The 12,003-nt window shown below is 37.9% G+C and overlaps 1 protein-coding gene across 1 annotated transcript in view; it reads right to left on the bottom strand.

The window, feature by feature from the left end:
- Positions 1 to 4,946, bottom strand: part of cactin (cactin, spliceosome C complex subunit) — a 207,379-nt gene extending 202,433 nt beyond the window's left edge. Inside the window, exon 1 of the mRNA XM_090402413.1 lies at positions 4,778 to 4,946. Within this exon, the coding sequence (XP_090258539.1) occupies positions 4,778 to 4,857 (80 nt within the window). The 5' untranslated portion in view covers positions 4,858 to 4,946. The remainder of the gene's footprint in view (positions 1 to 4,777) is intronic.
- Positions 4,947 to 12,003: the final 7,057 nt, after the last annotated feature.

The following is a 12,003-nucleotide window of genomic DNA, read 5'->3' on the forward strand; positions in this document are numbered from 1 at the left end:
ATATCAATGACATAGCCAGTGGATTGCAGGGGGATATTCAGTTATTTGCAGATGATGCGAAGCTGGGAAGGATTATTAGTAATAGTGCAGATGTGGTAGCCCTGCAAGAGGATTTAAATAAGCTAGATAGATGGACAAATGAATGGGGGTTTCAGTTTAATGCAGCAAAATGTAAGGTCATGAGGTTTGGGAAACATCGATGGGATGCTGCATACTCTATGGGAGGAGTTATACTAAAGGAAGTAGGGGAGACAAGAGATCTGGGGTTGATGATTGATAGAAACCTGAAGTTTAGGGGACATATTGCAAAGGTGGTGAAGGTAACACAGAGGATTGCTGCTATTATATCATCCATATATTAGTATATCATCCAGGTGGTGACATTGCAGAAACGAATAAACCAGTAGATTATACGGGAATTGTGGTTAATGAAGTGGAGGTGAGTAGTCTATTGCATAACCTCAATGTCAATACATCTGTGGGATTGGATGGTATACCAGCTCGTGTTGTACGAGAAGCAGCTAAAGAATTGTCAGTACCCTTGACCATTTTGTTTAATTTGAGTCTCGGGTCTGGGTTAGTCCCGAGCGGGTGGAAAGAGGGGAAAATAGTTCCACTGCATAAAGGTGGTTCCAAGACTGCTGTAGTAAATTACCGACCGATTAGCATATCAGGAATCATTGTCAAGGTTTTAGAGAAAATAGTCAAGAGGAAAATACAAGATTGGATAGAAGAAAATTGGATACTGTATCGGGGACAGCATGGTTTTGTGAAGGGTAGGTCATGCCTCAGTAACTTGCTCACGTATTATAACACAGTGACGGCTGAACTGGATAAGGGTAATGGGTTTACGGTGATTCTACTGGACCTTGCCAAGGCCTTTGACAGGATTCCACATGGAATTCTAATCAGTAAATTGCAGCATATGGGAATGGACATAGGGTTGGTGAGATGGGTAGGAGGGTGGTTGACGGAGAGATATCAGAGAGTGGTTTACTCGGGAGTAGAGTCCACAAGACGACCTGTGACTAGTGGTGTGCCACAAGGATCTGTTCTTGGACCACTGCTGTTTAATTTGTTCATAAATGATATAGGAAATGATCTGAGAGGAACAGTTCATTTGTTTGCGGATGATGCGAAGTTGGGTAGGGCAATAGTGAATGCAGATGACGTCAAAATTTTGCAGGATGATTTGGATAGATTGGAGGTCTGGGCTAAGGAGAATGGATGTCAGTTTAATGAGGCAAAATGTAAGGTTATGCATTTTGGGGTGAAAAGATTGGTGGCAGTTTACTGCATTGGTGGAACCGTGCTCCAGGAAATTGATGAAGCACGAGATTTAGGAGTGTTGGTAGATAAGGAATTGAAATTTAGGGGACACATTGCAAAAGTGACCAAAACAGCTCATCAAATCACTTGGTTGCTGAAGAATACGATGACAAGCAGAGACAAGCAGGTTATTGTTCCTCTGTATCGAGCCTTGATAAGACCCCATCTAGACTACTGTGCTCAGATTTGGTCACCTAGGTTTCTTCTTGATGGGGAGGAGGTGGAGAGGATCCAGAGGCGAGTGACCAAGATGATAGCAGGTCTGTGGAATGAACCGTATGAGAACAGGTTGAGGATTTGTGGGTTGCAAAAATTGGTTGATAGGCGGAGGAGGGGAGATATGATTGAGACATTCAAATTACTGAAGGGTTTCTATAAAATTGATTCAGAAGATATTTTTGAGAACAGGGCTGGTTGTGGGAGGACTAGGGGACATCCATGGAAACTGGGCAAAAGTGTGGTTAGTAAAGGTGTTAGAGCTGGGTTCTTTACTTTTAGAGTAGTGAATGAGTGGAATGCGCTCCCCGAGTCTGTGGTGGATGCTGTGACAGTGAATGAGTTTAAGGCGAGGTATGATAGATACTGTATGAATGTCAAATAGTTGTGATGAATATGATTTGGGGCCTCCCTCGATGAGTCCAATGACTCCCTGGAGTTGCCCGTAATAATAATAATAATAATAATAATAATAATTATGAGAAGGACACTGACCTGCAGAGATAAGAGGGTTATCATTCCGTTGTATAAGTCTCTGATCAGACCACACTTGGACTATTGTTCTCAGATTTCGTCCCCAGGATTTGAAGGGGATAAATTAACTGTGGAAAGGATACAAAGACGGATGACAAAGATGGTTTCAGGACTGTACAAGGATAGTTATGAGGATCGGCTGAGAGAATGTGGACTGCAGAGTTTGGTGGATAGAAGAAGGAGAGGTGATATGATTGAGACTTTTAAACTGTTGAGAGGTGGTTACAGGGTTGACACTGGGGAGTTCATTCGCTTGGTTGAACAGCGGGAAGGAATGATGGCAAGAGGCCATCCCTGGAAGTTACGAAAGGAAACTGTGAGCAAGAGGGTAAGGAGTGGTTTCTTTGTGTGGAGGGTGGTTGAGCCATGGAATGCATTGCCTGATGGAGTGGTGGGAGCGAGAACGGTCAGTGAGTTTAAAGAGTGGTATGATAGACTTTGTGTTTCTCAGCGGGGGACCTCCCCTCGATGAGTCTTTTGACTCCTTGGAGGCCTGAATAATAATAATAATAATAATAATAATAATAATGGATCACATTAGGTAAGAAATAGAACTGAAGCTGATATAAGAATATAAATTTTAACTCTCTACTTTATGCTGATGTACTCCTAAACAAATCCAATGCAAGTTTTCAGGATTCACTAACTAAACTAAATAACAGCACTGCAGCATATACAGTATGAAAAGTAGCAATAAAAAGACCAAAATTATGAAAATGGGCAGGAACATAGAATCATAAAATGCTTCCTCAAATGATAACCTAGAGAATAAGAAAAATAATTCAGCTATTTAGGCACAATTGTTAGGGAAGATGGCAAATTAAATATGGAAATAGAAAACAGAATAACAAAATAGTATGGAGGTGAGCAGCTGAGTATTTATAGAGAAGAGAGAAATTAGCCAAAACACACTGACAGTGGACAAGGTGATGTTCATAAAAAATTTTACCTATAGAGCTGAGACTTAGGTTAGAAATGAAACAGCTGATCAAAGACTAGGGACTAGAGATAGGCAAGTTCTGAGAAAAATTAGAAGTAAACAGATGGCCTCAATGACAAATCATATTAAAGATATTTCTGATGGAACTTGGCATTGTTAACATTCAAGAATGTGTGAGCAGAGATAATATAAGATAGTATATGTCAATTTAAACAGAATAGGAGAGGAAAGGTTAGCAAAACTGATGCCAAGGCAGTAAGAAAAAGACCCAATGGAAGACTAAAATCTATGTGAACTGATTTAGTCAGAAGTGCCCTGGAAGACAAAAATAATATCTGCCAATATTGGATTGTCAACAAGTGATAGGCTACTTTTGGTGGAAAATTGTTGATAGATTAGTAATAATGTAAACTCCATCAGTAGCAGTAGTACTGTCACATGGTATCCAGTGCAAATCTTTCACATCAGGTTTTCAAAGTACTTTTGAAAACTTATTTTGGTAACTGAAGATATACTTGTAAATTTCTTTATCTGGCAGAAAAGTATTTTAAGTACACATATGCATTTCCAAACCCATATTCAGCACTTAAGATACATTTATATAGTGCTTTTCCCAGTTGTGACTGTAATAATAGAATGCTGTTCTACAAATTGTAACCAGCCTGATTGGCCAAGTGCTTAGCATAACCGTTCTCCAGCCAAGAGGCTGCAGGTTCAAATCCTGACAAGGGTATGGATTTTTGTGATTATCCTACTGACTGTTTACCATATGCACTACTGTAATCTGTGTCCTGGTACAGAATGACCTTTGATGTCTTTGCACCATCAAAATCAAATTCTTATTTTATCAAAGCACAAATAAATCCTACAGAATTGAGAATGTCTGCTCTGTCATGCTAGTTTAGTTTAAAATAAATGAAAAATGCAATCTGCTAAATACTTAAAAATTATTAATGTTACAACATGACATGTCCATGTAATTCTGCCACTCAAACAGAAGGTGACAACTCTACACCACTTAATCCACTGTTCATCTTACATATTTTCCCTACATTATCTCCTTCACACCCCCCAAGTATTTGAAATCTCAAATATTACCAACAAAATGGAAACTAACACAACAGAATTTAATGGAGAAAACAGAAGGATTTTGACACTTGACTGGAACTTATAAGGTGAACACTACTACTCTAAATATATACTGTAAAAATACTGTAAAAACATAGTTTGTAGATTACACAGGTTGGTTAATGGGAGGAAAAGAGGAATATGATAGAAATTAAGTTACTAAAAGGTTTTTATAACACTGATGTAGGGAATATATTTCAAGAGTGGGATAGTGGTGGAAGAATAAGAGATCATACTTGGAAATTAAGTAAGAGTGTGGTTAACAAGGGTATGAGGGATAGATTTTTCGATTGGAGAGAGTGGTGAAGAATGGAATGCGTTGCCTGACTCAGCTGTGAGTGCTTCGTCTGTCAATGAGTTCAAGAAGAGATATGACAGATATTGTGCGGATAGTTTGGGTCTCCCGCAATGAAGATTCTGACTCCATGAAGATGCTCATATAATAATAATATATGACAATACGTAATCAATGGGAAAACTACGATTAACTGGAAAGTGGCATCATACATACTCATTAATTAAAAGAAACAAATAAAACTGAATTTAATGCAATTTGTAAGTGAAGAAAAAAAGCGATAGGATTAGAAAATAAGACAGCAAGTAAAAGCTATTTTATTAATTTATCCCTACCTCCTCTTTTTCTTAGGACTACGCTTTTTGTGGTGTACTGAAACTATTTGAGAAGACAATTTTTCACCAGATTTTCTCATTTCACATCACTTATGAAATCCTAGCATAAGAGCACAGCAAAAAAAAAAAAACTACCAATGCGCAAGCATGATCGTTGCCATAACGTACACACGGCTGTGCAGAAAACCAGATAATATATAATTATTATAGTCTAACCAAGTGGAAAAATACTTTATACATCTTTCTCTAAATCCAGAGTAATTTAATAATAAGGTGAGACACCTTCGTCTCAACATTAAACTTTATTCTTTTTATTCTCGATATTATAGTCATTCAAACTATTTTTTTCATTACATTATCTACCGAGTAAATATATATATAGATATATAGATATATATAATATATATATTTTAATATATAAAATTTATATATAATATATATCATATATAATATACATTATACATAATATATATAATATGTATATAAAACATACATGCATCTTCAATGCATGTTTCTATAAAACATACATGCATCAAAGTTAGATAGGGCTAAATGGCCTCGCCTACTCCCGTATACGGGAATAAAAAGAAAAGGCGTTAGCTGATTTTTTTTTTTTTTATGCATCTTCAAGGCCCACCTTTCCTAATTGGGTTGTGGGAGCAACAGCTGCAAGAGGAACTTCCAATGGTCACGATCCTCTGCTAACAAGTTCAGGTGTTCTGGTGGGATTCCCAAACGTGTCCACGCAAGGTTTTGAATATAATCAATCCAGCGAGTCCTTGGCCTTCCACATGGCCTCCCACCCTCTGGATTGGCAAAACGGGCCTGCTAAGGGAGGCTCCCTTGTGGCATTCTGACCAGGTTCCCGTACCAACGTAACTGTGATCTCTCAACACGGAGAAGCAGCGGTTGAGTATTGAGAGTTTCACAAATTGCAGAGCTTCTGACTCTGTCGAGTTTTGTCAGCCACGCAATCCCTCGAAGGAACCTCATTTAAGCCCCTTGGATTCGTGTTCGCATTCTTTCGGTCATTACCCAACACTCATGACCGTAGGTTAGGATGGGGACATAGACTGTATTGAAGACAGCCAGCTTTGCCTTCTGGCTTAATTCCCGCTTCAATACTACCGAACGGCCAGGCTCTCGCAATATTCAGCTTGCTAAGCCAGTTCGAGTATCTAGCTCTATGTCCCATATTCCATCATTCGTGAATATGGACCCAAGGTATTTAAACTTCTCCACCTGCCTCATTGGGATTCCACTTACATTTAGAGTGCACTGGGGTGGTTGTCTTGAGACCACAAATGTTTCAGTTTTGGCCACACTGATCTTCATTCCGACATCTGCACAAACAGCTACAAACCTATCCAGGGTCCGCTGGAGGTCATCTGTGGAAGAGCTGAGCAGAACTAGGTCATCTGCAAAAAGCAGACGTCCAATGCTACATTTTCTAATTCTGACACACTCACTGCCTCGGCTGTGCCTATCAATCCAGTCCATAAATATTATGAAAAGGAGAGGGTGACAGAACACACCCTTGGCCAATGGAGACTGTGAAAGGTTCAGACTTTGTTCTGTTTACCCTGACACAAAACTCTGGGCATTCATACAGGGACCTGATGGCAGCTAATAGTTGACCATCCACTCCATACTCCTGTACTACTTGCCAAAGCTTATCCCGAGGAATCCAGTCATATGCCTTCTCCAAGTCCACAAAACATGTGTAGACATTCTTGGCATATTACCAAGATTTCTCAAAGACTTGCCTTAAAGTGAAGATTTGGTCAGTTGTGCTTCTAGCAGGACGAAAGCCACATTGTTCTTCCTGGATCTTTGACTCAACTATGCTCCTGCACCGTCTTTCCAAGCACCTAGCATACACTTTCCCAGGCAGGATGAGCAGAGAGAGATGCCACGATAGTTACTGCAATCCTTTTGGTCTCCCTTCTTGAAGACTGGTATTATTATGCCTCTGTGCCATTGCTTTGGTGCTTTCCCAGATATCCAAGCAGCCTGACACACTCGAGTCAGCCAGAGAACACCGTCTCGATTTAAGGCTTTTAGCATTTTGGATCGAATTTCATCATCGCCAACAGCCTTGCCCGATAATAGCGATTTTATTGCTAAATGGACTTCTTCTGCTGTGAAACTAGTCATTGCCCCGATCTGCACCTCTTGGATGTTCACAATTGCTGGACCACCGGGGTTAAGAAGGCTCTCAAAGCATTCCCTCCATCTGCAGAGGATATCCTTCTCGGTTGTTAAAAGTGCACCATCAGAGGCCTTAATTGCCCTTGCAGTGCACGATTTCCTCCCTCGAAGGCGGCGGATGGTCTGCCAGAAAACTTTGTTTGCATTTGCATAGAATGAGTCTAATCTTTCTCCAAAGGATTCCCAAGCCTTCTGCTTTGCTGCCTTTACTGCCTCAGCATACCGCATATGAAAGAAATGTTTTCATATGAAAGAGATGAAAGAAAACATCTCTCTTTCTATGAAAGACAGATGTTTATAATTCTCGGATTTTTACTCAGTTTATATTAAAATGAATATATATATATGAAAAAATTAGTTTGAATTACTATAATGCCGAGAATAAAAAGAATAAAGGTTAATGCTGAGATACTGCTAGTTTTGTTGAACAAACTTCGATTTCTTTAGGTATCAAAAACAAAGAATTATGTAAAATAACAGAGACATAATAAAATTACATCAACAGAACTACTCGTATACCCAAGTTTTTTAGCTTGGTATATTATGTATTCAAGATACCAAGTAATATAAAATTACTTGGTATCTTGAATATATATATTTTTTTTTAAGAATAAATATTTAATGACTTAAACTGAGATAAAATATGAAGTTTTAATGAAAATGATACAACTAGTTTCAGCCTTTTACAGCCTTCTTTAGGTATCCACTAAAGTTAGAACACAGTAATAAAAATTGAGGTTACAAAAAACTGAGAATTACAGGCAAAAAATGCAATACATAATTACACAAAAACGTTGTATTTTTCAAGTTATTCTATCTAACGCGCTATTGTTTGTTGCATGCGAGTTTGCAAGTTCTCGTGAACGCCAGTATTGAACAACTGCAGTATGGCTATCAGCGATGTTATAACTCAAATTGTTGCTCAAATGCTCAGGATTTAGCAGGATTTCCCTTGGACTCCACGATTTTCCTTACAAACTCATCACTGCAACGGAAAATGTTTTCGGATTTATCCCAGCAAACTGAGTGACTGTAGATCATCATGAGAATTGTTTGAGAAAAGAACATGACTGGATAGGGCTGATGCATGTGATCTTTTATAATAAAAAAAAATCAGCTAACGCATTTTTATTCCCGGATACGGGAGTAGGCGAGGCCATTTAGCCTTATCTAACTTTTGGAGACTGAGTGGGCAGTTCAATCTCCACTGGTACCAATCAGAGATAGATGGCCCAAGGCTATCACTAATTAAGCAGTACGCAGTGAAGTGAGACGGCTCAAATGTGCCGCCATCTCGTGGTCCCTAACCACAACACAATATATTTAATGTCTGAAATAATGTGGGTTCTACGGTCGATTTTCTTGAGTTTACAGGACGAAAAACCCGAGTTTCCGGGAGGAATAACCCGCTTGCCCGTGCCAGAGATCGACTAACTCGGGAACCGGTCGAAAAAAGGCTTAGAAAAATTTCCTCTAGTCGCCGACTAAACCCGAAACCAAGTCTTCCTTCGTGCGGTCAAGCGCCGTGGTATGCAAACGCCACATCCACTGAGCTACACAGGCTCTGTGATCTTTTATTATTATTATTATTATTATTATTATTATTATTATTATTATTATTATTATTATTATTATTATTATTATTATTATTATTAGTGGAGCCTGTGTAGCTCAGTGGATGTGGCGTTTGCATATCACGGCGCTTGGCCGCACGAAGGTAGACTTGGTTTCGAGTGTAGTCGGTGACTAGAGGAAATTTTTCTAAGCCTGTTTTCGACCGGTTCCCGAGTTAGTCGATCTCTGGCACGGGCAAGAGGGTTTTTCCTTCCCGAAAACTCGGGTTTTTCGTCCAGTAAACTGAAGAAAATCGACCGTAGAACCCACATTATTTCAGACATTAAATATATTGTGTTGTGGTTAGGGACCACGAGATGGCGGCACATTTGAGCCGTCTCACTTCACTGTGTACCGCTTAATTAGTGATAGCCTTGGGCCATCTATCTCTGATTGGTACCAGTGGAGATTGAGCTGCCCACTCAGTCTCCAAAAGTTAGATAGGGCTAAATGGCCTCGCCTACTCCCGGTATACGGGAATAAAAAGTCGTTAGCTGATTTATTATTATTATTATTATTATTATTATATTAATGACTTAAAGGAAGTCATAAGGAAGTCATAAAAAGGAAGGAAGGAAGTCACAAACTTCAAAGCCGATACAAATTAAAAGCACAGAAGACATAGAAAGGCTGCCACTGTGAAAAAAAAAAGCCTCCTAAATAGGAACCCCACAATAAAAAGGAATGTGAACCATCAAGACAGATTCAATAACGCAGGATATATCGGCAATTTCACTTCGATCAGACCTTTCAGATCATTCATTTGACCTCCCAAACATCTGCCACTTCCAACACAGCAACCAAATCAATAACAAATATATATATATATATATATATATATGAATTCTAGTAGTAAACAGAAAATGTGATAGTAACACTTCAGTTATATATTTAAATTTAAAATTATATATTTAATTCACATATTTAAATTTAAAAGATTATTATTATGTAAACTGCAACATAAGTAATATTGTTTAACTTGTGAGTTATTAAGCGTGAAATACTACTATGATTATTATTAATGGTAATAATACACGCTTTTTACTCTTGTGTCAATGAGAAATTCTGCAAAAGATAATGATATTACGAGTAATTATAATTTTTACTGAACCATTTGCAAGAAAAAGTTGCATTGTTGGCTAAATTTTAGTATATTTATGTAATTATTAGAGAGATAATAAACTATTATTATTAAAAGAAAAAAAATTATTATTATTATTATTGTTTGTTGTTGTTGTTGTATTTACATAATTGTATATATGTAAATACACATAATTGTATATATGTAAATATTTGAGAGATGAATAAAAAAATTATTATTAAAAAAAAAGTATTATTATTATTATTATTATTATTATTATTATTATTATTATTATTATTATTATTATTATTATTATTATTATTATTATTATTATTATTATTATACCCAGATTCGAACGGCAAAAAGAAACTATTACAGCAACAAATTAACAACAGCACAGAACGACATAAAGGAAACCTGGCACCTGATTAATGAAATGCTGGACAATATACACAGAACCACTGCCACAGAAACAATAAAACACAGCTTTGCCTGCGATCCCAAATCCCTCAAACAGTTGGCAAACAACTTTAATCAGCACTTCGTGAACTCTGTCCAAAAGCTACAAGAAACAACCTTTCCTCACACATACGAACATTCTCCACTAGGTCCACGAGCAACCCAGTCGATGTGGTTCCCCACAGTAACAAAAGAAGAACTATCACTGGCAATTCAACAAATTAATCCTAACAAAGGACCGGGGATAGACGGAATCAGACCAAAAGACATCAAGAAACACTCAACCGACCTACTTCCAGTTATACAAAAACTGTTAAATAAAATCTTCGAAACGGGACACATACCTGAAACACTGAAGACTGCATTAATCACACCCATACACAAACAGGGAAAAAGAAACATAATAAGTAATTACAGACCTATCGCCACGCTGCCTGTAATCAACCAAATCATGGAGCGCATTGTACATCAGAAACTCTCCACATACGTTGAAAAATTTCAAATCATACCCAAAACGCAATATGGCTTTCAAAAAAATAAAGGAACAGCAACACTCCTGGAAGATTTCACAGATCTAATAAACGCTGCATTGGATAAAAACAGAATAACATTAGTGGTATTCATTGACCTAACAAAAGCATTTGACACACTAACACATAAAACCTTGTTAACGAAACTTACCCATATCGGAATTGGAGGTCGTCTACTCCAGTGGTTTAAAGCATACACGAAAAACAGAAAGCACATCACACGTATAGGATCAGCACACAGCAAAGAGGTAGATGTAACCTGTGGAGTACCACAAGGAGCTGTCCTATCTCCCATTCTATTTAACATATACACACACGACATAAGCCAACTCCCCCTAAAAAGTAAAATCTTCCAGTATGCAGACGACACTGCCATAGTATCCATTCACAACACTGCAAAAATCGCTTACAAAAATATGCAACACGACATCAATCAAATCACTAACTGGTTAATCGAAAACGGCATATATATAAACCCTGGAAAAACAAAGCTAATGATATTCAAAAACCCCCAAACCCTGCCCATAGAAACTAAATATCTCTGTCAAACATTCATCCTCCAATACACAAAGTGCAGAACCTAAAATCACAACCATCACACAGGTGAAAACAACACGCTACCTTGGACTTCACTTCGATGCATATCAAAGTTGGAATAGCCATACAAACTACCTACATACCAAGCTTAGGATAATAGCAAGCAAACTATACAGATTAAAAGACATTGCCCCAACCCACATAAAAATACTAATCTATAAAGCATTATGTGAAAACATTTTAAGATATGCAATCACATCATACGCATTCTGTGCAGACTACAGACTTAACAGGCTACAATGGTTGCAAGATAAAATGATAAAACTGATATTCTGGGAACAACCCACTCTTATGCAGGAAGCACGGACAAAACACAAAATATTTAAGGTGAAACAATTACGCCACTACACAATCATGTTAAAACACTACTACAGCCCAATATATAGAGTAACCAGAACAACATATCAAATAACAAGACCACAGTCAACAAACTACATAACATATAAGTACAACAATCACCACGGCAAAGCCACCCGAAACTCCTACGTACCTGACATGATAAACAAACTGCCGTTCGACAACAGAAACCTAGAAACATACAGAGAGCTGAAATAGGCACTATATAAATATTATAGCGAGAACGAAAATTAGAGCAATTCCTTTTTCTCTCTCCCCCACCACACATACACACACACAAACCTACGACAACCCCCCCTCTCAAAAAACTACCACTACAAGACTACCACTACATGTCTAAATCCAACCTTATTTTCACAAAAAAAAAAAGAAGTTAA

The sequence above is a fragment of the Typopeltis vanoorti genome, chromosome 13 (genome assembly GCF_054136105.1).
Source record: "Typopeltis vanoorti isolate ZY-2024b chromosome 13, IOZ_Tvanoo_1.0, whole genome shotgun sequence".
NCBI lineage: Eukaryota > Metazoa > Arthropoda > Arachnida > Uropygi > Thelyphonidae > Typopeltis > Typopeltis vanoorti.